Below are 26,913 nucleotides of genomic sequence, written 5' to 3' on the forward strand. Positions count from 1 at the left end.
TCAGAGGAGCATTAGCAACAAGGAGTTAGGAGAGCGGGCTCCGGCTTGATGAGGCTGGCTCTGGGACTGTGTCTGCCCGGCACAGCGTGGGTTAAGAGGCCATCTGAGCACCAAGCTTGGCCTCATTCCTCTCTCCCAAGGTTTCTGTCCTTGCTTTCTAATAATTTTTATACATCCGAAATATGTGTCTTTTCAAATAGTGGTAGTCCTAAGATGTCCATAGCTAAAATCTACGCATGGCTTAAATTCATTACTGAAGACTGTAAGAAAACTATTTTAAGTCGTTTCTAACGAAACACAAGAGATTTTTTTTTTAAGATTTTATTTTTAAGTAATCTCTATACCCAAGGTGGGGCTTGAACCTACAGCCCAGAGATCAAAGGTCGCATGCTCAATTGAGCCAGCCAGGCGTCCCACAAGAGATTTTTGTAAGTAACTTTGAATTAGCAAGCCAGAAATACTGAACTCAATTAAAAATGGGTAGCTTTTATTCTCTGAAAATATAACTGATTCCTTTCCCCTTCCCCCACAAAGAACAAGACTACACTAATACAAATGAGAAAAATGTTTATTAAGTAAACAATTTAACAGTTCTCCCTTAACAGAATTTTACAGACTAGAGCACAGCCTGAAGGTAATTACAGTTTACATCATTAACACACTACATAGGGTGCTTATTCTACAACTGGAAAGTTGCTGAAGTTTGTGACATGCCACTATAAATGTAAGTATTATTAAAAATGACAAATTGTTTGGTGATTATTTTGATAACCTCCTGAGCAGCAGCTCCTGCAAGGAAAAAGAAGAAAAGCAAATCTTTGAAAAAGGTAAACTTCAAGTTACATAAAAATAGTCAATTATGTAAAGAAAACCTTTCCTTTCCAAAATCAAAAGTGTTAAAAATAAGCCAAAACAGGCATAGCTTACTGAATCACATCAAAATCAAGGACGGAAATTTTTTATAACTATGTTATTAAAGCAACTAAAAATTTTGTCCTATACATTCACACTTTGGGATATTATGCCACAATTTAAAAGAATGAAGTATTCTGGGGGTTTTGAATGGTTGAGGATATTTTAAGTAACGTCAGAAGAGTAGTATGGTTGATTGTACTTTTTAAAAAAATACAGACAAAAAATTCTCAAAGACAACCCTTCTGTTACATTTAAATTTTCCCTGTGCCTACTTTACTTTAATAAAACAGGAATAAAGGTATATTTGTTCTAAATACATTTGTAATTTGGAAATAATCGATATTAAATACCACCAGGCTGTTAAACTACTCAGTACAGTCTTCTACAGTAACAAGTTTTGAGTAACTAATCAAAGCAAACAATAGAAAAAACAAAAAAACTACAGAGAAAAAAATTCTTCATGTACTTTAATATAAAGCTTCATCTTTCACAAACACTGATCCAGTAAAATATGAGACTCTGTTATGTACCAGATACTCTCCTAGGCACTAGGGATAAAGAACAAAAGACAAATCCTTGACTGCATGGATCTTACTTTTAAGTAGTAAGGGAGAGATAATTTATAAATAAGTAAAATGTATAGTAAGTCAAATGACTCTAAGTGCTAAGGAGAAAAAGCAAGGAAGGGAGATACATATGAGTACAAGAGAGTGGCTCAGTTTTAAATCGGGGAGTCAGGAATGGCCTCACACAGGGAAGATAACAGTTAAACAAAGACCCGAAAGACGTGGAATATAACAGTGTTGTGCAGAATATAGAACATGTTACGGACTGAATGTCCTCAAAATTCATGTTAAATCATTAATACCTAATGTGATACTATTTGGAGATGAAGATGGTATGGGGGTCTTTGGGAGGTAAATAGGGTTAGGGGTAGGGCCCTCATGATGGGTTTAGTGCCCACGTAAATCACCCGCGAGCTTGTGTCCCATCTGTCCTCCCCTCCCTGAACAAAGACAAGGTTAAATAAGGGCACACACCAAGATGGTAGCCACCTACAAGCCATAGACAGGCCTCACCAGAAACCAACTGCTCTGGCCTAGACCTTGGACTTCCAGCCTCCAGGGAGTTTTTATGAAAGAGATGCTAATTTCCTTTGGACCTTGAAGAACAGGTAGATTTTAAACATGCAAGAAATAGGGAGATTTAAGGCAAATGGGCCCTGAGGGTTAAGGATCGAAGGAGCAGGAAATCAAAGGGCACATCTCCAGGAAAAGAAAATAACTTGAAAAAAATCAAGGCCAGAAAGGCTGAGTGGAACCAGAATATGGTGTGTTTTTAACGTCAAATAAAGGACTCTGGACATGTTTTCTGAAGATCATTGTAGTGTGCATGTGTGTATTGCCAGGGCAGAGGGTTAGTTAAGTGAGGGACATGATCAGAGCTATACTTTAGAAAGATCAATGACTCTTCACTTTAAGATGGACAGCAGTGGGAGATGGAAAGCAGAGACCAGTGAAATAATCTAAACAACACAACATCCTGCTTCACTGACTCCCTGAGTTTAAATAGTTCAGAAAACAAAACTTCCTAATTGTACTGTGTAACCACAGATGCCAGTCTTCTCATCTATGGAACTCACCCCCTAAGAACGCAGCAATGGTGTGTGGCTCAGCAGCTCCGTATCGGCAACTACAGAAAAAGATGGAGACATGAACTTAGATTAGCCTTATGACAAGACAGCTATTATCTCTCCTATGCCCTAAAAAATACTCACAATTCATGGACATAATCATCTTTCACCATTACAGATAATCCATATTCCTGAAGGAAGCCATTGAGACAAGACTTCAGCTTTCCTATATCTTCTTCAACTTGGTAGTTAGATACCCCTAAAAATACATATGTAAATTAATTTTCATTAAAATGAATAATGAAATGCAAAATAATGGCTACCTACTTTTTAAATCCAGTTTTAGGTGTTCTAGTCAAAACAGTAAGGTATGAAACTGAAGTAAGAACAAAAATAAGGGTAAGTATGAGACCAATATTTACAACAATCACAGAAACCACCTGAAATCTATTAAAAATTCTATTTGGTTAATCTGCTTTGTTTACTGTTCTATACCCAGTATCTAGAAGAGTATCTGGCACATAGTTGGTGCTCAGTAATTATTTGACATAAGAACTAAGAAAGTGATGTCCCATTTATACCCTGTATAAAAATTATGGTGCTTGGGGTGCCTGGGTAGCTCAGTCATTAAGCGTGCCAACTCTTAATTTTGGCTCAGGTCATGATCTCAAGGTCTTGAGATCAAGCCCCACATCAGGCTCTGCGATGGGCATGGAGCCTGCTTAAGATTTCCTTTCCCTCTCCCTCTACCCCTCCTGCCCTGAAAAATATTATGATGCTTAAAAAAAATTATGGTGTTTATTATCCATTTCCAGATGATTAGATGACACTGAAGACATAAAGCATATAGGTAACATTTATGAACCTATGAATAACATAGGTAACATTTATTGAACGCTGAACAGCGTTCTTAGCACCAAATATATTAACTGATTTAATCCTCACAACAACCCTATGAAGTAGGTACTATTATTATCCCCTTTTGCAGGTGAGAAAATGAGAGGCACAGACAGATTAAGTTATTTCCCTGAGTTACTTAGCTCCTAAATAGCAAAACTGGGATATGGGCCCAGGCAGTTCTTAATGATTATACTATAATGTCTCCAAAGGCAAGCTATTCTTATTACTACTGGAAGGAAAAATACAATGCTGTAATATTCAAGCATTACTAAAACAAGACATATTTTTTAGCCCTTCTAGTTTAAAACAGCACTATTCTTCCTCATAATAATAATACCAACCCTTTACTGAATATTTACAAAGTGCCCTGTAGTGTGTTAAGTGATTTTTATACATCACCTAAATAACCCCTACAATCCAAGAGCAGATACTATTATCGCCATTCCATAAATGACAGAACTGAGACTTGGAAAGAGTGACTCACCCCAGGTCAAGAGACAGTAACTGACAGCTTGGATTTGAACCTAGGTTCAACTCCAAAGCCTATGCTCTATGTGGTAGCTACTCTCCCAAGATGGCTCCCCAACAAACACTCCTTTGTGCCCTCACGTAGTCCCCTCCCACTCTTAATCTAAGCTGGCCCTGTGAAAGCCAATAGAACATGACAGAAGTGATGCTGTGTGACTTCTGAGGCTACCTCATAAAAAGCCTTGTATGTTCCACCTGTCTTTTGGAATGTGAACTTTGGGAAAGCCAGCCACCATGTAAGAAGTCTGCCCTAGGAATACAATACTAAAAGGAAGCCCCAGTTAGCCATGGAGATAGATGCCTGACCAGTCCCCAAGCAGCTCCAGATGTTCCCTCTAAAGTGCCAGTCACATGAGTGAAAATGTCTTCTTGGATGCCCAGCTCAGTCAAGCCTTCAGAATGACCCCAGCCCCAGGCATCATGCAACTCCAACAGTTCCCCCTCTCCCCAGTGAGAACTGCCTAACCGAGCCCAGCCAATCCACAAAATTACAAAATAATAATTTACTGTTTTAAACTACTAAGTTTCGGGGGCGCCTAGGTGGCTCAGTTGTTAAGCGTCTGCCTTCGGCTCAGGGCGTGATCCCAGAGTCCTGGGATCGAGCCCCACATCAGGCTCCTCTGCGGGGAGCCTGCTTCTTCCTCTCCCATCCCCCCTGCCTGTGTTCCCTCTCTCGCTGGCTGTCTCTCTCTCTGTCAAAAAAATAAATAAAATCTTAAAAAAAAAAAAAAACTACTAAGTTTTGGGATGGCTTGTTATGTAATAAACCAAAAATACAAGCTATCAAACAATACACATAAAGTAATACATATTTGGTGTTTATTCCTTTTCTTTATTCTGATAAGCTTGCTCATCAAGACTATAACTCAGTGGGCATACTACATCAGTTGGGGCAACAGGTTTTATGACACTCCAAGAATGTGCTGCTATGCAATAATACTGTAAAATTAAAATGATCACCTTAATAAAAATATTCTGGGCAACTGAAGATCTTTGGGAGTATACCAATTCTCCAATTAACTACATTTACAGACAACAAAAAACAGATTCTGAGCAAAGAAATCCTTACATCTTCAGAGTTCTGAATTCAAGTCACTGGCATACTTCTTATGGCTTTCCCATTCCACTAAATTAAACTCAGTGTGAGTCTTAGAAGTAAATTATAGAAACTGACAGAAAAAAAGTTTTATTCTAGGGGCACCCAGATGGCTCAGTTGGTTAAATGTCCAACTCTTGATTTCAGCTCAGGTCATGGTCTTAGGGTTGTGAGATAGAGCCCTGAGTAGGGCTCTGCAATGGGTGTGGAGCCTGCCTAGATTTTCTGTCTCCCTTTCCCTCTGCCCCTCTCCCTCAACTCCAAAAAAAGGAAAAAGTATTATTCTATATGCATTCACCCAACATTCCCCTGTAATAGTTTGGAATCAAGATTATTTACAAATACACTTAAAAAACAAATGGTATCTCCTCACTAAGCTGAAGTAGGTGTAAACTGTTCATAATGTGAAATTCAAGTATCACTACTGTAAACACCCCAAGAACACCCAAGAAACTTTAAGATTTAATTCAATTTAAGTATTTATTCAAGACTTTATTGTATATGATAAAGAGACTGCTATTCTTACCTGGATATCGACCATGTTGTTTATGAAATCTATCAACAGCCCGTAACATTAAATATAATACTATCTCATTATCTGGATTGTCCATGCTGGAAGCTGAAAGGAAAAAACAATTCAGTATAATTCGGATAATTCATTACATAAAAACAACGTAGAAATGAATTTACTGGGGCGCCTGGGTGGCACAGCGGTTGGGTGCCTGCCTTCGGCTCAGGGCGTGATCCCAGCATTATGGAATCGAGCCCCACATCAGGCTCCTCCGCTATGAGCCTGCTTCTTCCTCTCCCACTCCCCCTGCTTGTGTTCTCTCTCTCGCTGGCTGTCTCTATCTCTGTCAAATAAATAAATAAAATCTTTAAAAAAAAAAAAAAGAAATGAATTTACTATGTACTCAAGTTTCAGGATGCAAGGCAATTGTATCACAAAATTTAAATATTTTGTGACAATAAAATAGAAAATGATAAATAATTGTAAAATAAAGGGAGAGGGAGATATGTTAAGATGAAACCCAATGTTCTTAAGGACTATTAGCTATAGTCACATAACCTCTATTAACGTAACGTTCTGACTTTAGCTCTTCTTCATATAACACAACTTAGTAACATAAATGTGATTTCATGTATATATTAAGTTTTTATTTTACAGTTGTGACTGTTTGAAAGTATGACTACTTCTTGGTTTATAGAATAAAATTTACAGTACAATATTTATCCTGCCAATTATCATTATATACTCACTACTGTTAAACACAAGTATTTGTTTATATCTCTAAAATTAAAATTAATAACTAGCATCAAAAGGTTATTATACTTACTTATTTCCTCCTTGTTAATTGTATCCAAGCCATATTCTTCAGCTAAGGATCGACATCTTACTACTCGAAGAAATGCAGAATTGGTGCCTGAATACAGGAAAGGCATTATGGAAGTAAACGGTTAAGACGTGAATATTCCAAATCACAAGTCACTCTAAGGACAGGAAGTTTTGTATATACTCTTTACACACATGGAAATGTGAGGAAATGCCTCTTTGGCTCTAACGGTTTAGCAGAGAAGGCTCTAGAACACAAATCATCTGAAATTCATTATCCTTGGCAGTAAAACCAGCTCAGCACTGAGTAAGTAGGTGATGACACCTCTCTGAGCTTCCTTTCATTTGTAAAATGGGAAAGTTGTTCTGTGGATCAAATGCGCAAGTGTATAGAGTGCATACCTAGCACAAGGCCTGAGAGGACTCAGTAAATAGTGGGTTTTATCATTAATATGGATAAGTAGTCCTAAAGGAGAGCATTATATATATTGTGCTCTTTATATATGTAAAACTTTCTTAAAAAAAACCCTTTGTATTATGGAAATTTTCAGACATACCCGAAAGTAGAGAAAACAGAATTAACCCCAAGTACCCAACATTCAGTTTCTAATCTGGTATCATATAAGCTAATAGAGAAAATACAAACGCAGAAACAAGGTGCAAGACTGGTAGTGAAGCAAAACATTAAAACTAAGCCTCAATAAGCACTCTGGAAGAGTCATTAAAGGGAGAACATGGATAAACATATTTTAAGGCTGGGGAACTTACAAAGTGTAGACTTTTGCAGAAACTAAGGGCACTAGCTATAGGGAAAAATTCTCAGCATGTAAAACAAATTTTATTATACTAATTCTTATTTTTTTCTTTTCTTTCTTTTTTTAAATTTTATTTATTTTAGAGAGAGAGCACAGAGGGAGAGGAATAAAGCACAGAGGGAGAGGGAGAAGCAGACTTCCTGCTGAGCGGGGCCCCATCCTAGGACCCTGGGACCGTGGGATCACGACCTGGGCCAAAGGGAGACGCTTAACCAACTGAGCCACTCGGGTGCCCATCTTAAACTAATTCTTAAATAAAAGAAAATGCTTTGGGCCTCCTGAGGCGTTATCAAGATCCCAGGAGCTGACCCATTCTGAGACTGGATGGCAAAATTCTTAATTCCATCAGTCACTTAACACAGATCAAAGTGAGTATTTAAACCAATACTGTCAATATACATGTGACTCAAGACTTCACATCCAAAGTCTTCAGATAAAACTTTCCCAAATTATTTTAAAGTAATAAGCTGAAAATAATTCTGTATTAATGACAATTTTCAATTGACCTTCATGTCTTTTCAGCACTGCCACAGATAGGCTCTATCTCTGACCCAGTCTTAAAACACCCTCTCCTTTTATTATGGGGAAAAAAACACCAACTCTTACTCAGTAATTCTTATCTATACCATTGAGACCATGGAAAATTTTAAATTTCAACAATTTAAAATTCCTAGAAACGTTTTTAATCAAGCAAAATAAGGAAATTAATTCAAGGGCACTTACAGAGTAATTTTAATTCTTTCTCTGAAATGGACTCTGGTGCCTGTAAAGAAAGAAATGCAGGTTTTGCTCCAGCATAAAAGAGGAATGAACACACGGTACAGCACAAAGCCAATCACTGGGCGATGGAGAGGCTTTCCCCAAGTGCTGGAAGAGCTCTGTAAAAACACCCTGTTTCCTTAGTGAAGGTCATTCTCATTAGGCAGGTAAGTGAGAGATCCCTCTAAGGAAGCCTAGAACCAGTGCAACACCCTCTATCTCTAAACCTTTCTGGCTCCTGGAGTTATCCAATCAAGCCAAATGGAGCCGTGCTGTCCAGGAAAGGCACAGTGCGCTCAGCTCAGCAGCTTACCTGGCCGATAGACTGCAACAATTTGGCAACATGATTACCCACAGCAGCAGCATCTTTCTTTGCTTTTTCACGGTAACTGGAAAAGAATAACAAACAGCTGTTTTAACAATTTTTAAAGTTAGCAAAATTTAAATATCACCATGAAGCAAATTTCTTTCCTTTTCATGAAAAAATACTGGTCTGGTAATATATAAAATGTGAAATTGTCATGGAAATGCCACCAGCACCAGCTGAAACTGGCTGGGAATCTCCCCAGTGTTGGTGATTGGACTCCTGGAATCTACTAATGCCTGAGCTCCCTCTATAATTAACAGCAGCTTATAAACTACCCTCCTAGAGGGATCCACGATCGATGGTTCTGGGAGGACCTGATTACATATGTTACTGAAGAACAGGATTTATCTCCTTGAAGTTAAATCCAAGGAAAGATAAATACTTCAAAACTGTCTATCTACAGGGGTGCCTGGGTGGCTCAGTCGATTAAACGTCTCCCTTCAGCTCATGTCATGATCCCAGGGTCCTCAGATGGAGCCCCATGTCAGGCTCCCTGCTCAGCGGGGAGCCTGCTTCGCCCTCTCCCTCTGCCTACTGCTCTGCTACTTGTGTTGTCAAATAAATAAAATTTTTAAAAAGAAAAAAACTGTCTATCTACAAATTTATGTAAAAACTTTAAGTCTATTTATACTTCCATTCTCTGAAGATGGTCAGTATTAAGCTGACTACCTCCAACGTGAGGTCATATTTCTGTCTATCCTCAACTGACTTTCCCCAAGTTTTAAATACCTGAAATTTTAGGCTAGGACAACAGAGATGTGTTAGACAGTCGCAGAGGTGAAGAGTGCAATGTCTAGAGAACAGAAATCTTCTGTGTGACATCATCTGGTCCTTAAGGAACCCAAACCAGCGGCCCTGGATTCATCAGCAACATGCCTAGACTACATAAGGGTAACATCCAGAGACCCATACTTATGACAGTCAACCTGGGTCAGGCTAGTGACATCTAGAGAGCTGGTGTCCATCTACAGTCAAAAACTCTTTCAATTATGAAACACTATGATAAAAAAAATTCATCAAACTGAAGACTTTGAAGTTTTAAGTTACAGATCAAAGTTCCTATAGGGCCATAGTTAAGAGTATAGAGCTGCGGGGTGTCTGACTCTTCTTGGTTTTGGCTCAGGTCATGATCTCAGGGTCATGGGATTGAGCCCTTCGTTAAGCCCTACCTCGGCCTCTGCACTCAGTCGGGAGTCTGTTTCAGTTTCTCTCTCTCCTCCCTCACCCTCTGCCCCTACCCTCGGCGCTCACTCTCTCTCTCTCTCCCTAAAAATAATAAATCTTTTTTTTTTTTTTTAAGATTTTATTTATTTATTTGACAGAGATAGAGACAGCCAGCGAGAGGGGGAACACAAGCAGGGGGAGTGGGAGAGGAAGAAGCAGGCTCACAGCAGAAGAGCCTGATGTGGGGCTCGATCCCATAACGCCGGGATCACGCCCTGAGCCGAAGGCAGACGCTCAACCGCTGTGCCACCCAGGCGCCCCTAAAAATAATAAATCTTAAAAAAAAAGAGTATAGAGCTGGGTTTCATGGGTTCAAATCCTGATTCTGCCATTTCCCTGCTATCTGACTCTGAATAAATTACCTTTTCTATTTTTCAGTTTTCTCACCTATAAAACTGAGACAATAATAGCATCTCTCTCATGGGGTTGTTATAAACATTAAATTAGTTAATACATAGAGCAGTTCATGGCACAGAGTTAAATGTTCAAATATTAGGTTTTTATCACAAAATATGAAAGATAAAATCTGCCCCCTAGTCAGTATATGGGAACACTCTGTACTTTCTGCTCAGTTTTGCTATAAACCTAAACTATTCTGAAAAATAAAATCTATTTTTAAAAATCTACCCTCTAAGTTTTTTTAGCTTATTTTTAAAGAAACTGTAACAGACTTGCATTTGATGTCTGATAGAGTGGTAAAATCTCCAAATTCATCTGTACCGTAAACAGATTAATTTTTCAGTAATAGAGTTTGAAAACAGTGACTTACACATTTTGCAGCTTTATGTATTTGCTTGAATCTGCAATCATATCAGGAATTGTGCCTCGAACAGGTAAATTTCCCTGACCCTCTTTGGCCACAAATTCTTTTAAGGCACGAGCTAAAATCCAAAATGATGGAGTCTAAAAGAATAAGAAAAAATATTAGTATTAAATAGCATCTGAATTTGACCCAAAGGTTAAGATGGCACTATTTACTTTTGGTTGTTACCTGTTTGGTGATATTTATGCAGTGATCATCATTAAATATATCTTCAATACTGCTTGGAATCTAACAAAGGAACACAAAACATATACTAAGAATGTGCCCATTTGTATTTCCACTATTTCCCCAAACAAGTTCTTTGAACTCCTACGTTGTAATCAAATACAAACTTCTGATGTGCCTAGACTTTTCTTTGTAAAGATTTTACTTATTTATCTGAGAGAAAGAGAGAGAGAGAGAAAGCACGCAAGCACAAACAAGTGGAAAGGAGGGGTAGATAGAGAGGGAGAAGCAGACTCCTTGTTTGAGCAGGGAGCCCCACTAGGCAGGACTCTGGGATCGTGACCTGAGCCGATGGTAGATGCTTAATCGAATGACCCACCCAGGCACCCCTGTGCTTAGACTTTTACTGAGAATCAGTACCAGACAGAGATTTGATGAGGAAAGAGAGAACAAAAGAAAGTCCCCTCCTGCCCACTGGTGTCAGCATTAAAGATTGACCTGTTCTCTTTCATTATACATGGATTAAAAAAGTAGCCAATATAAATCTTTTGATATAGTTACATATGAAGATATAACAAAGATTTCAGACATTACTAGCAAGCTAGATTTGTAGTCCTTCATGTGTTTCCTGCTTGTCAAAAATTTGAAACCCTTATACCCTAAATTAGTAACTACTGGAGGAGACAACTCTAACAAAAACTAGATAGTTTGGGGCGCCTGGGTGGCACAGCGGTTAAGCGTCTGCCTTCGGCTCAGGGCGTGATCCCGGCGTTATGGGATCGAGCCCCACATCAGGCTCTTCTGCTATGAGCCTGCTTCTTCCTCTCCCAATCCCCCTGCTTGTGTTCCCTCTCACGCTGGCTGTCTCTATCTCTGTCGAATAAATAAAATAAAATCTTTAAAAAAAAAAAAAAAAAAAAACTAGATAGTTAAATTAAGTACTTTTAATGCTGGCAAAATCACCATATATTAATAACAACTATAGAAATTGTTGGCTTTGATTTTACAGCTGTGTGGAAAAAAGACATTTCTTATTGGTAACCTTCCAACTAGTCTCTGTTTCTGCTCCCAGTCCCTTACAGTCTATTCTCCTTACAAGAACGAGATGGATTTTTTAGAAATATAAATCAGGTCACTCCACTCCCTGCTCAAAACACTTCAGTGGCCCCCTCTTGATCCTAGAATTCCTCACCCTCATCATGCTCTCCCCTCTGTTATGCTTGAATTTTGTTCATAGCACCTAGTGCATTTATCTGTTTGCTTAGTTCACTATACAGAACCTAACTATGAGAACCTTGGGTTTTTTTAATTGGGGTAAATTTTACATTCAGTGAGATGAATCTTAAATATACAGTTCGTTGCATTTTGATTACTATGCATGTCCTTTTAACCATCACCTCAATTAAGACATAGAAAATTATCATCACCCCAGAAAACTGACTGATAAAGCACACACTTTTAATTACTCAGCAGTACTATCTCATTGTCTCCAAAAAATCTGTAATGACAGCTTAAGTGTTTTCCTAATGTGAAAGGCAGCATTTTTTGCCATTTTAAATTATAAGAAAATTCTTTTTTTTGTTTTAAAAGGTTTTATTTATTTATTTGACAGAGAAAGAGAACACAAGCAGGGGGAACGGCAGGCAGAGGGAGAGGGAGAATCAGGCTCCCTGCTGAGCAAGGAGCCCAATACAGGGCTTGAACCTAGGACCCTGGGATCATGACCTGAGCTGAAGGCGCGCTTTTTTTTTTTTTTTTAATTTTTATTTATTTATTTGACAGAGAGAGAGACAGCCAGTGAGAGACGGAACACAAGAAGGGGGAGTGGGAGAGGAAGAAGCAGGCTCCCAGCAGAGGAGCCCTATGCGGGGCTCGATCCCAGGACACCAGGATCACGCCCTGAGCCGAAGGCAGACGCTTAACAACTGAGCCACCCAGGTGCCCCCGAAGGCACACACTTAATCAACTGAGCCACCCAGGCACCCCTATAAGAAAATTCTTAACTTAAAATACCAGTTGTGTTATTCTGAATTTCCCAAAAACCTCACTGGCAAGACTTCAACAACAAAACAAAGGGCATCTAAAAGGAGTTATCCTCTAAACAATGTTTTACAATGTCTTAAGAACATCTTCCATTATACCCAAACAACTACTGTCAAAAGCAAACTCAGGGTAAGATTTAAATGTCAGGCAACACTATTTTGCAACAGCAAGATATCACTCTCATTATATAATTCCTATACCCAAACTGTTACTATTCACAAATCATGTACTTCCAATAATGTATATAAATTACTGTATCACTATTATATGCTGAAGCACTGATACCCCATTTTAACAAGGACGATACAGAATCTTATTAAAACAAGATTCAATCCATATCATAGATATTAATTTCTAACAACTTCACAATTTAGGAAATACTAACTTAAATCTAAAATCAGGGCACCTGGTGGCTCAGTCAGTTAAGCACCTGACTTGTGATTTCAGCTTAGGTCATGATCTCAAGGTCGTGGGATGGAGTCCGGAATCAGGCTCTGCACAGTTGGGAGTCTGCTTGGGATTCTCTCCCTTTCCCACTCCCTCTGCACCCACCCCCACAACTCATGTGTACATGCACACATGTTCTCTCTCTCAAATAAATAAATCTTTTTTTAAAAAAAGAAAAACTCTAAAATCAACTATTTCACATGAGGACTTCAGAAAACACCTTTCTTGTATGAACTCCTCAGCAACACTTTTAATACCTGAGTTGTATTTAGTGCTGTGTTCACATTTTTAATAGCTTCTTCAAAATTCTCTTCATCTTCCGGAGCCCCATTTTCATTCTTTAGAATTCCTAGTAAAATAGAAACTGGTTAGCAAAACATAGCCCTTTTTGTCTCACCCCTTTGCTCTCCCTACTATTATGGAAATAACCTTGTCAGATCTTAAAGGATTGGATATTGAAACTTAAGAAGAAACAGGCTTATTATTAATCATTTTTAAATTAATATTAGTAACTACCCTTTGTTGAGCTTTTACTCTGTATCAGATACTATTAAATGTACGTCACATTTCAATGTATGAATGAATCCTAACAACAACCCATGAGGTAGGTGTCAGCAGCCCCCAGTTCCTCATTTACTGATGAAGAAACTATCCTTAGTCATTTTAAAAAACTATACGATGAGTGGCTCCTAAACCTCCCCTGAGAAAAAATAAAATACAAGCTCTTGATGGCATCGTCTGATAAAGCTGCTGACAGAAATCCAATAAACAGCTTCAAGCAATTTGCTTTTCGAACTTTATACAACATCCAATTATATCCCATATTACCTTGTCTAATCAAATCTCTGAAGTCTTCTTTTTCTTTATACGTTTTAGGTACTCGTCCATTTGTCTAAATTGGTTAAAAATTTTTAAATTCTAGTTATAAAAAATCAAAACATGGAAATTGAGAGTCCAAAGCTTCCCCCACTCTCCCATCCACGTGAGATTTCATCAGCAAATACCTCAGTGAAATCAGAGGCTGACTTAAAAGAAAACAAAAACTGTGGGCCATTTCTCTACATTCATTACCCACTACCAGTTTCAGAATAACATTCACTGATATTTCATTTTGTTAATAAAAAGATCAGTATCAAAAGAGGAACTGCCAGATTTAAACAGAAAAGCACCCCTCCCCTATAACCACATCAAGAAAAGAATTAATCTCCCACTTTACTCCAATGAAATCCTTTATAAAAAATTGAAAATATAGTCACACATGGAATTTGTGTTTTTTAAAAATGACATACTTCACTATACCACTGTGCTAAATATTTGGCAATGATCACAATCCATGGAGTGTGGCTATGGTCCTAAAAACAAAAGAAAAATCAAAGAAAATGTCAGTATTAGTTAACATTAATTAGTTCACATTTACTCTTCATCACATCATCTCATTTTCAAAAAATCCAACAGTAATTATAATCATCTCCCAGTATATGTAGTATAGTGAATGGAGGGAAAGGAACTGGGTTAATGAAATTGCTTTATAAACTTTTTTTAGAAGCAGTATCCAATTTAATCCTAATATGGCAGGCTTGTACTATGACTGTCCCCATTTTACCACCAAGAAAAGAACTTCAGAAACTGCCACCCAAAGAGAAAGCTCAAATCTCTTGATTTTAGATACCAATCCTAGACTGAGAAAACTCTGTTTTCTGGTCAAATCCTTGCATTTTAATTAATACATGGGCAGGAAAAAAACACATAATCCTTAAGTTATATAGTCTATTATAAGTATCATTATTTCTATAATGAAATATAGAGTCACCCTTGGTAACTCTTCAAACACTAAAAATAACTTTCAAGAGGAATTAATTTCAACACCCATCCCAAACTCACACCATTTTAAAAGGTATATCTAATTGTTTACAAAAAGGTCATTAAGAGGGCTGCTGGAGGGGCGCCTGGGTGGCACAGCGGTTAAGTGTCTGCTTTCGGCTCAGGGCGTGATCCCGGCGTTGTGGGATCGAGCCCCACATCAGGCTCTTCTGCTATGAGCCTGCTTCTTCCTCTCCCACTCCCCCTGCTTGTGTTCCCTCTCTCGCTGGCTGTCTCTATCTCTGTCAAATAAATAAAAAAAAAATCTTTAAAAAAAAAAAAAAAAGAGGGCTGCTGGAACACGTTAATGTCCAATTTCTTGACCTGGGTGTTGATTACACAGGTATGTTCAGTTAATGAACTTCTCTTCAATAAAAAAGCTTTCTGAATTTTGGTAGAAAATAAATTTATTTCAAACAAATTAAGTACAATGTTGTTACTATGTAATCTGGGTGATAAGAATATGGATGTGTATAGTATTTTCTCACTGTGGTGTAATTCAAAAACCTTAGGTTAAAAAAAAATCTTTTAATCTATCTAATCTAATCTATTTAATCTAATCTAATCTAATCTAAATGGAAGGTGATATATACTACCAACCTTTTTTTCCATATGATCCAAATCATAAGACTGAAAATGTTCTCTCAGTTCAGGAAATGGTTTATCCAGTCGTAGATCCTCTAATGCATTATCTGGATGAGATTCTATTACTGTGAAAAAAATAATCCCAAAAGATACACTTCTTTAGTGATATTTCTGGAATATGCTACATTATAGGGACGTAAGAAATCTCTAATTTCTGAGAGAGAGGGACATCCGGCTTTTGAGTAAGCAGCTTCGTTTTGCGCGTGACAAAAGAGCGGTTCAAAAATGGGTGATGTGGAGAAGGGCAAGAAGATTTTTGTTAGAAGTGTGCCCAGCTGGGCACCTGGGTGGCTCAGTCGTTAAGCATCTGCCTTCGGCTCAGGGCCTGATCCCAGAGTCCTGGGATGGAGCCCCACATCGGGCTCCTGGCTCCGCTGGGAGCCTGCTTCTTCCTCTCCCACTCCCCCTGCTTGTGTTCCCTCTCTCGCTAGCTGTCTCTCTGTCAAATAAACAAATAAAATCTTAAAAAAAAAAAAAAAGAAGTGTGTCCAGTGCCATACTGTGGAAAAGGGAGACAAGCACAAGACTGGGCCAAATCTCCATGGTTTATTTGGGTGAAAGACAGGTCAGGCCCCTAGATTTTCTTACACGGGTGCCAACAAGAACAAAGGCATCACCTGGGTACTTGGTGAATCTCACGATAGAGTACTTGGAGAATCTCAAGAAGTGTATACAAGGAACAAAAATTATCTTCGCTGGCATTAAGAAGGCAGGGGAAGAACAGACTTGATAGCTTATCTCAAAAAGCTACTAAGGAATAATAGTTGGCCACTGCCTTATTCATTACAAAACAAAAATGTCTCATGACTTTTTTTTATGTGTACCATATTTAAATTGATCTCATACACCAGAATTCAGATCATGAATGGCTGACAGAATATTTCTTTTGGACAGTCCTGATTTAAATAAGATTGGCTTGTGGTTAAATGAATAGGATCAGCTTTTTTAACTTTGATAGTAATTCTGGTTCAGCAAGTGCTGTCACTCTTTTTCCCCTTCTAAAAATATGATTGGAATTGATTACTAATGTGCAGCTTCTCACAGAATTAGTAAATGCCATCTCTAAACTTATAGGAGATTGGCTTTATATTTAGATTTATATAACAGGTTATATTAATATATGTAAAAACTGAGGAAATCCCTTCGCTGTCTCAGAACAGCAAGACTTAGCTGTGCTTCAAGTTGTGTTCCCTAGCCTGTTAAAGGCAAGGGCTGAGGACAAGCTGGCAGTGTCCATTTTATCTTTTTGGCCTTATCTATGCCAATTTTTTTTTTAAGATTTTATTTATTTATTTGACAGAGACAGCCAGCGAGAGAGGGAACACAAGCAGGGGGAGTGGGAGAGAAAGAAGCAGGCTCCTAGCGGAGAAGCCTGATGTGGGGCTCGATCCCAGAACGCTGGGATCACGCCCTGAGCCGAAGGCAGACGCTTAACGACTGTGCCACCCAGGCGCCCCTTAACTATGCCAATTTAATGAACATTCCCTGCATCTAAAATGTTGCCTTTTGTTCAATGAAAGGCATTTTAGTGCGGTTCACATATAATATTAAATAATGAATATTTAACATTTCCCACATTTTACAGATGATTCGTAAGGTCAGATGCTTTTAAAATTCAGTGTGACGAGACAGAGCAGCAGACTTGGCTTGTGGCTTCTTTACTAAGTCAGACTACGTAATATAATTCAGGACTGTTTTCTAAACAGCTATTCAAAGACACAACTGTGGAATTACCATGTACGTATGATTGGTAATGGTGCTTTTGCCAACTTGTTAGAAGGGTTAACATTGAGGAGATGTATCATCAGCACAAGTTTCTAAATTATGTGATAAGGCTTAAGATAATTAAAAACAAAAATCACAGATCATGAAAAAAATCTATCATTTCTAAATAGGCATAAGACCTACAGGTTTTTTTCTGTTCCCTTTTTTTTTTTAACACAAGGAACTGATTTTATTTTTTAAATTTTTTTAAGTAAGCTCCACACCCTATGTAGGGCTCGAACGCACAACCTCAAGATCAAGAATCACATACTCCACCAACTGAGCCCACCAGGCACCCTTTTCTGTTCATTATTGAGATAAATTTATATACACATATATATTCACATTTTACTAAATGCACGAATCATGAGTGGACTATGGTTTTAATAAAAGTAAACTCAAAATTCCTTTAAAGCTGAATTTTCTGGCTATTATAATTTTGAAAGACCAAAACTGATAAAGTATCTGTTTAGAGAGTACTTAACAATCTACCTTTCCCCTCCTGTGGTCTTCAGTAGACATCATCACCATCTACCTAGACCTCTTCCCTAGAAATCTGATGTTATCTCTGATGTCTTTTTTTTTAAGGTTTTATTTTTAAGTCATCTCTGCACCCAAAGTGGGGCTCAAACTTACAACCCCAAGATCAAGAGTTGCATGCTCTTCCGACTGAGCCAGCTGGGTGCCCCTCTCCTCGATTTCTTTCTTCCTTGGCCTCACATCAGTCATTCCACATGTCCTAATATCAGTTTTCCATATGGGGGGGGGGGAAACGTGAGTGCTTAGAGCTAGGCCTAGTTCTGTCACTTGCTAGCTGTGTGACTTTAGGCAAATAACTTAATGTCACTGTGCCTCAGCATCCTCATCTGCAAAAAGTAGATAATAGTATCTACCTTATAAGGATTTTGGAAAGATTATATGGAATAATCCACATTAAGGCAGGCACACAGCCAGCAACATTAACCCCCATTGTTATTTACCCCCTCTTCTCTATCCTTGTAATATCTGCCTTAGGTCAGGGGCTTAGTCTCTGTCTCTCTCATTTAGCTACACCACTGGACATTTCCTAACAGCAACCCCTGCCTCCAATCTTTGCCCCTTCAAATCCATTCATTCTCCACCCTACTTCAGGGTACACATTGGAAATAAAATTTTCACCCTGTTGCTCTCCCACTTACAACTCTTTTTTTTTTTTTTAATTTTTTTTATTTATTCGACAGAGATAGAGACAGCCAGCGAGAGAGGGAACACAAGCAGGGGGAGTGGGAGAGGAAGAAGCAAGCTCATAGCGGAGGAGCCTGATGTGGGGCTCAATCCCAGAACGCCGGGATCACGCCCTGAGCCGAAGGCAGACGCTTAACCGCTGTGCCACCCAGGCGCCCCAACTCCCACTTACAACTCTTAAAGGGCCTACTACCACCTGCCAAGAGTTTATCCCCACAAGCCACCCTCTAACTGCCCAAGCAGATACCACTCCCCAGTGATACTACCAACACCAATGGCTATCACTACATTAGCAGAGTACCTGGCTCAGAGCCATGTAGGACTACTGAATGAAAATTGAATGATGATTTAAGATTAAAACTTTGTAAGTAGGGGCATGCCTGGGTGGTACAGCCAGTTAAGCATCCAACTCTTCGTTTTGGCTCAGGTCGTGATCTCGGGGTCATGAGACTGACTTTCACGTTGTGTTTCTGCTCAGTGTGGAGTCTGCTTGAGATTCTCTCTCTCCCTCTGCCCCTCCTGCTTGTGCTCTGTCTCTCAAATAAATAAATAAAATCTTTTTTTTTTTTAATTTGTAAGTAAAGGTCTAATATCATCCTTGAGCTAATACAAGCTTGCCTATGCATGACTTCAGTCTCCTATAATAGTTTCCTCAGAGCGGTAGTTAGGGAAATGCCTTGCTTATTGTGTAGAACTGTACCTGAACTGGGGAAGCCTAATGCCTCTATGAGAATGGAATGAAAGATTGGTAGAGAAAAGGTGGTATCACATCTCTGTGTCACTGTGACCCACATACCTTGGCTCTCACCCATAGCAGCCCTACACGCCCTATGTGGGTTAGGAGGCAAAAAAAGCCAGGAACTTGCTTTGCTGCTGGGTCTCCTGATAAGATGAAGAAGCTGTACCTGTTGTATCTCCTGGTTCATATCCTTCTATAATGCTAAATCAAGTAAATATTAATGACTGTTGATTCTGATTGCCACTCTGAACCTGTAACCAGAGCTGTGCTGTTAAAATTTACTTTGTAATTTAAAATTAACTGTCTATGGGGCGCCTCGGTGGCTCCTGCGGTTAAGCATCTGCCTTTGGCTCAGGTCATGATCCCAGGGTCCTGTGATTGAGCCCCATAGCGGGGAGCCGGCTTCTCCCTCCCCCTCTGCTGTTCCCCCTGCTTGTGCTCTCTCTCTGTCTCTCTCTGTCGAATAAGTAAATTTAAAAAAATAAAAAGTAAAATAAAACTGACTTTCTAAATTGTCACGTTTCTAAAACTGTAGCTAAAGCAACCAATGGCAAGCCCCATATGTACAACTGACTTACCTGGATGTTCTTTTATAATGATCCTCATGTAACCAACTAGTCCATATGTCCTACAGATCAAAAGAGGTATTTGTGAATTCCAGAGGACATCCGCTAAACGTAGTAATGTACTGTAAAGGAAAGCACAATAAATTAAGAAGGGATCAATGCAAGCAAATGGATATAGGCCAAACATGAAAACACCATAAAATAAAGGAACTTTCTTACTAAGTAATAAATGCAAAGAAATCTCTATTACATTTACACAAGCAGGTCATGCATACACTGAAAAACAAGCAATTCCACAAGGTTGCAGTCTCACAGAAAGTGTATCTTTTGGACTAGAGGGATATGAAAGCCTCCTCTTTTGTATTAGGGAGAATGTTATTGAAAGACACTCCTTAAACATTTCCATAACAAAGAGGAAAATATTTATAAAACCCTTATCTACACCCCCAAGCACACTCTATAATTCTAACTAGTTTTTTTCACTAAAAAATAACCAATGTTTAATTTAACTTCTCTAAATATAATAAAAGTTTCATGTCTCAGTATTTTTCTCTTCCCCATCTTTTTGATGTTGGAGACTTAAAAGCATTTCCCATTAAAGGTTTCTGTGGAGTTTAAGAACTTTAAGAACTACAGGGGCGCTGGGTGGCTAAGTTGGTTACGCATCTGACTCTTGCTTTCGGCTCAGGTCATGATCTCAGGGTCATGAGATGGAGACCCACACCAGACTCTGTGCTCAGCGGGGACTCTTCTTGAGATTCTCTCTCCCTCTCCCTCTGTCCCCCCTTACTCACTCTCTCTCTCAAATAAATAAGTCTTAAAAAAAAAAAAAAAGAGGGGTGCCTGGGTGGCTCAGTCAGTTAAGCAGCAGTCTATAGCTCAGGCCATGATCTTGGGAGTCCTGGGATTGAGCCCTGCATGAGGCTCCCTGCTCAGCAGGGAGTCTGCTTCTCCCTTCACCCCTTCCCCAACTCATGCACACACACTCTCTCTCTCTCTCTCTCAAATTAACAAATAAAATCTTTAAAATAAATTAATTTAAAAAAATTTTTAAATAAAGAATTTTAAGAACTATAGTCTTTGCAGAGAAAACAAAACTATGCAAATCTAATAAGAGACTTTAAAATAAAAATGAATTAAGATAAAAATTTACCTTTCAGGAAGCTGAGTTGCAACCACAATGGTAAACCTACAGAAAAATGAAGGATCATTGTCTAGAAGGTTTTCTGGACTCTAAATAGGACACAGGAAAAAAATTCAACAATTTTACAATCAAATTAAACATGGCAGACACAGTCAAGCTATTTTAGAACAAATTAGGCAACATGCTAGACTCCAATGTTAAAGTAATTCAACTCTCAACTAAACATAAATATACAAGATTCAAAATTCTAAATGCTGGGGTGCCTGGCTGGCTGAGTCAGTATAACAGGCAACTCCTGATCTCGGGGTCACAAGTTTGAGCCCCGCGCTGGGTGTAGAGATTACTAAAATAAATAAACTCAAAATTCTAAATTCTTAGGGCTTTGAATTATTTTTAAAAATTACATTTCCACACAGAAATAATAATGTGTATACATATATACCTCTTCCACAAAACTCCCAGAGACATCGTTATTTAATTCTTGTAAGAATTCCATGGCAGCTTGAGCTCGGTTCTTTTTTTAAAAAAAGCATTTGACTTGAATTAGAAAAAATTTGGTTAAAATGTAACCCCTCAATTTACAGATCAAGCAAACATATTACAGAACTACCCAAATTTCATGCATAGATATGACAATCCTGCTTTTCATAGTATTTAAGCTGACGCTCAATGATAGTATTACTTTAAATATTATTTAAATGACTATATTATTTGTACACAACTTTTCTGAGTAGGCAAATGACCAGAAAACCTTGTGTAGCAGGCAGAGATATTCTGGACCAAGTTTAGACTCATTATAACCTCCCACAATTATAATCCTGTATGAGAGGGGTCAAAGAAATAGTCATTTCCATTCAGAACATTGTATTAAGTTGACTATTACGGCTTTGTAAGAATTTAAAAACGGAACATACAAAAATAAAAGATATGCTGGCTAACTCTTAAAAATCTTGTTAACCAGAATATTCCATCCTCTAAACATTTACACCTTATGTTAATCTCAAGGTTTAGCTTTAATACAGAATACAGCATAAAAACACAGACAGTACTTTTAAGTTCTTAAACTACTAAGCATATAAAGATTTGCAAGATAAAAAAAAAAAAAGCTAATTTAACTTTTTTCTCAGAGAAATAATAAGCTCTTTCAAAGCCAAAGCTTTTCAAGCAATCAAAACATAGTGGCATCATTAGATGCTCAAACACCACTATATTCTATAATAAACTGATGGTTTACCTTGCCGATGCTGCTTCTTTGAAGGAAAAAACTAGAACAGAATTTAAAAAAATTAAGGGCTTCTTTGACTATAAAGGGAAGGTTATTTGTAACACCAGGTATATTTCATTCATAGTATAACACTACATTTTGATTCTAGATTTTAACAGTCTTCCTGGAGGAAGATAACAGCATGAAACTTGTAATCAAAGACCAGGCTAATAAATCAATGTTCCCCAAGTGTGTGCCACAGAATACAAATTTCTTAAGATGCTCTGAGAGAATAAAAGTTTCCCTGGCTTTACAAAGTTTGGGAAACACCATATGTTATAATTCCCTCTTGGAAATTCATAATAAATATAACACATGATATTAAGGTCTTATATTGGAGAAATGTTTAACTTCATTTGGCCCGTTTCCCAAACTCATTTGACCATGGAATCCATTTGCCCATTTAACAGCTATTAACATTCCCTAGAGCCAGTGTTCCACAGACCACACTTGGAAAGTGCTATATTGAACTGCTTGCTTTTGCAGGTTAACTAAAAGAGACTTATTCAGGTTTCTTCCCACACATACACTTGTCATGTCTCAAGGCCCAGATCTGAGGTTGGGTACCATTTTGTAGCACAAAATCAGTGGCTTCATAAGAAAAAGAAACCTTATTCTTATCACACACTGCTCTAACCAACCAAGTAAGTAAAGATAATAAGACTTTTTCTTCATAGATACCAATAAAAGGGTGCTGTTGTAGATATGATACCACCCAAAGAAAAGATATCAAAGCTCAATACAAACTAAATTCTGACTTTTCTCATACGTACTCATTGTTGTCATATACTAACAAATATAATGAGAGATTCCAGCCTCCAAGTCCTGAAAAGAGCCTGAAATTCAAATGTGGCAATGCTTTGGAGGTCTATATTAAGATCATCTTTAAAAAATAATACATAGGCCATCTTTAAAACAGCATTTTTATAGAGACAGTGGAGTATACGGAGAGATATACCTGGACTAAGCTCAGAAGAAACACAAATATAAGGTAATTTTTATTATTCTTATAATCCAAAAATATAATTTTTTTTCAAAAATACAGTTATTTTAAATTATGTACTAACCCCTAGGGATCAATGCAAGGACTTAGGAATTGTCTAGATCTCACAAATCAAGGAATAAGGACTACTCCTTTGCTCTAATAACAATGAAGACAGTAATGATGGGTACCTTTTATTAATGGTCTATCTGCTAGACACTGTGCTAGCACTTTACCTATATTGACTTACTTCATCCTCACCATAATCCTAAACACAGGGATTATTTCCACCTGAGAGTCAAGTCACCTTGACTGAAGAGGTAAAGTTGGGATTTAGGCCTTACTCTCCTGTGGCGGTGCACTGCCTTCCCTAACATGCATGTGTTTGAAAAGAATAGAACATACTTATTTCCAGCATCTTCTCCGCTGACCTGATTTCCATCAATGATTGTAAATGAGCCAATACCTGGAAGACAAAAGAGAGTCAGTCAAGAACACATAATTTCTAGTTCAAAACCGTACGGAGTAAATTTACTACCACAAAACTACATTACCTGGTAGTACCAAGTTTTTAAGAATTTCAGTTCCTGTGGCTGTTGCATTTATTAGGCAAACATGAGCAGATTCTAAAGCCTCTTGCCCATGATCACCCCACAACCTACAAAACAAGACACAAATTCAACATTTCTAAAACTTTCACAAAGATGCAACTTTCTTGTTTGGACAGTGATCTTTGATCTTCAAAGTGTTCTTGCACAGAATGGCTGATGTGATAACCACAGTAAACATGTGAGACAGGAAAAGCAGCAGGTGTTATGGGGATATAGCTGAGTAACCTAAGACTCAGGCTGATGCCTTGCATGATTAGAAGGGCGTCAAATCAGTACTAAAAACCTGGGTCTTTCAGCTCCTTGTCCATTACTCTTTTCAAGCCAGATAACTTACAGAACAGATATATTAGATATATTCATTAACATTAAAGAACTGCCTTAAACTTAAAACCTATTCGGTCCTCTATTTCATTTCTCCTTAAATTACATAGAGCCAGTATATTTAAGATCTTGACATAGACTTTATCACTGTGACACCTCCAAGAGAAAAGCTTTACTAAGAAAACTGAATTACTGTCATCTGCAAAGCCTCACAATGACTTCTACAGGAGTGCTTTAAAATATAACACCCAATGCTCATTTTAATAGCATGATTAATAAATGCATACATTATCAAACACAAAGATATAATAAGGATTAGAAATATATGCTTTAACCTGATTTTCACTGGCATATCATTAATGGGGCAAGGTGCATGATCACACATGTATCACAGCATCTCGCCCAGCCTGGTTACCTTCACCTGGAAAGCCTACTATCTTTCCTTGTCAGTATGGCAAGAAGTATGAAAATCATTAGAAAAATGCCATAGTCTGGAGGACTAACAGGCTTTAATGTGCTTTCCTAGTCACCTGATCTAAAGCAGATTCCCTGGGGCGCCTGAGTGGCTCAGTCGTTAAGCGTCTGCCTCCGGCTCAGGGTGTGATCCTGGCATTCTGGGTTCAAGCCCCACATCAAGCTCCTCTGCTGGAAGCCTGTTTCTTCCTCTCCCGCTCCCCCTGCTGTGTTCCCTCTCTCTCTGGCTGTCTCTATCTCTGTCAAATAAATAAATAAAATCTTAAAAAAAAAATAAAGCAGATTCCCTGTTATTGTGTAGCCAGTATGTCCTCCAAGAGTGTATCACAACTCTACCTACTTCATTTGGTTCTTTATTTGAGGAACATCCATCTCTCCATTCCACTCTAAACTCCATGAGGGCCCAGATAACTCCCTACATGCACCACTAGAGCCCCAAATGCCTGGCACACTGCCTTGCCCAGAGTAAGTGATCACTGAACAATTGTCAAATGAAAGGAGGAATAGCCTAGAAGAACCAGACAGACCGGAAACATCTGTTTTTTCTATAATAGTAGGGCACGCAGCAGACACTGACAGATTTGGTTGATGGATGCTTGGGTACTCAGATAGTGAGACTAAGAGAATACTGGTGCATCTTTAGGTAACGCGTTTCAAGAAAGAGGCCAGACAAGAAATCAATCTTCTTTGCTCCCATGCTGGCCTAACTATGGAGAGCATGGCCTGGTTGACTGCTGCCGGGGTGTACAACTTTGCTTCTAGCTACCTCCCTCCGACACTCCAAAACCGATAACCAATTCTCACCATGAAAAGTAAAATTTAGTCCTTAACTGGATTGAACTCAGGAAAAATTCTTTTTTGTCACAGTTACTTAGTAACCTAAAATGTCTTCTCAGCTCCGTCTTGTATGGTTATATCAAAACACAAGCAATGCTAAGAATTTACAAAAGAACACAAGTTGGTTACAAGGGCTCTGTCACCTTGCTTCCTTTCCCAGAAGCTTGGGAGCAGAGTGATGTGACTGAGAACAGGCTCTGAAAAAGCCAGAAGGGCCTACGTTTACATCCTGGCTCAAATATAAGGGAGACTCTGGACAAGTTACCTAAGTTTCGCCAAGACTCTGTTTCCCCATCTATAAAGCCAAGAGATGTCTGCCTTCAATGCTGCTCCCAGAATTAAGTGCCTAAAGCCCCAATACAGAACCAGGCTGTAGGTGCATATGGGAGTTCCAGAGGACATATAGGGACATACCTCTCCCGGCTTGGGTGGGGGGGTGCTCCAAAAAGGATGGGGGCCAAGCATTTGTGTTACTTTCACTGCCTTAACACATAGAAGATGCTCAATAGATAAGGAATGGGGAGTGTATGGAGAAAAGGCAAGGGAGAGGAATTAGCCAAGGACCTACCTGATGACTTAGACCTGCAGCGTCCACTAAGGTAGCCATTAACCACATCTGGCTACTGAGGACTAAAAATGAGGCTAGCTAGTCAGAACTGGGGTGTGCCTGTAAGTGTCAGATGCCAGATTTCGAAGACGGTATGAAAAAAGAGGTAAAATATCCCTAATAAATTTTTAAAGTGTTAAAATGGTAATATTTTGGATATACTGGGTTAAAGAAACTGTATTAAAATTAATTTCACCTGTTTCCTTTTTTTTTTTTTTAATGTGGCTACTAGAAAACGTGTAATTACATGTGCGGCTCACACAAGACTGGCATTGTATTCCAATTGGACAGCGCTGGCTCCGGACAATCCCTAATACTCGGCGCTGCTCTGGGCGGCCGGGATAGGGTACACCCGATCCCCCAATTCCGCTAAACGAGGAGTGAACGCGCAGCGAGGCGGGGCCAGCTGCCGCCCTGGTGACCCGGCCGACGCTGGGACCGCAAACCTCGAACTGCACACCGCGTGGCGGGCGGGCGCACCCCTCGGAGAAGGGGAGTTCCAACCCTCAAGGAGCACCCTAGGGTCCCATGCCGGGGAGCCCCGAGAACCGGCTCCCCAAGCCCAAGACTGCCCGGCCCGGCCCAGCGGGAGGCCTGGAAGAGGCCCGACCGCGTCGCCCGCTCGCTTAGGCCCGGCCGGGACGCAGAGGAGCACCCCGGCCGGCCCGCCCGACTCGGTGAGCCCTGGCTCACCTCAGCTGCCGGTCGTACTTCTGCTCCTTGAGCAGCTTCCCCGGTTGCGCCATGGCCGCACCCGCCGCGCTAACAGCCTAGACCCTGTCGAGTACCGCCACTACCTCCACGAGCACGCAGGCGCACTGAGCGCC

General features: G+C 39.1%; 1 protein-coding gene across 3 annotated transcripts; it reads right to left on the reverse strand.

Moving 5' to 3' along the window:
* Positions 1-550: 550 nt before the first annotated feature.
* On the reverse strand, positions 551-26,913 carry NAE1 (NEDD8 activating enzyme E1 subunit 1). Of its 3 annotated transcripts, XM_002918399.4 has the most exons (20): positions 26,780-26,913; positions 23,791-23,894; positions 23,642-23,702; positions 22,225-22,255; positions 21,433-21,504; positions 21,000-21,079; positions 19,859-19,968; positions 15,509-15,618; positions 14,338-14,400; positions 13,877-13,940; positions 13,306-13,397; positions 10,562-10,621; positions 10,340-10,473; positions 8,293-8,368; positions 7,944-7,983; positions 6,410-6,496; positions 5,599-5,691; positions 2,693-2,807; positions 2,558-2,607; positions 551-789 (listed from the first exon to the last, which is right to left on the reverse strand). In XM_002918399.4, the coding sequence occupies exons 1-20, from the start codon at positions 26,830-26,832 to the stop codon at positions 680-682; spliced, it is 1,605 nt and encodes a 534-aa protein (XP_002918445.1). In that variant the 5' UTR covers positions 26,833-26,913; the 3' UTR covers positions 551-679. The 3 variants fall into 3 exon arrangements, with proteins under 3 accessions (XP_002918445.1, XP_034494112.1, XP_034494113.1); XM_034638221.1 differs by lacking the exon at positions 21,433-21,504; XM_034638222.1 differs by lacking the exon at positions 23,791-23,894 and having other exon boundaries at positions 26,780-26,905.

Source organism: Ailuropoda melanoleuca, chromosome 12 (assembly GCF_002007445.2).
Source record: "Ailuropoda melanoleuca isolate Jingjing chromosome 12, ASM200744v2, whole genome shotgun sequence".
Lineage (NCBI taxonomy): Eukaryota > Metazoa > Chordata > Mammalia > Carnivora > Ursidae > Ailuropoda > Ailuropoda melanoleuca.

Coding starts and splice junctions, on each gene's coding strand:
- NAE1 (XM_002918399.4), bottom strand. CDS start 26,832: ATGGCGCAACCGGGGAAGCTGCTCAAGGAGCAGAAGTACGACCGGCAG. Junction 2,608..2,692: donor GATGATTATGTCCATGAATT/GTGAGTATTTTT, acceptor CTTTTTCTGTAG/TTGCCGATACGGAGCTGCTG. Junction 790..2,557: donor CATTGCTGCGTTCTTAGGGG/GTGAGTTCCATA, acceptor TTTTCCTTGCAG/GAGCTGCTGCTCAGGAGGTT.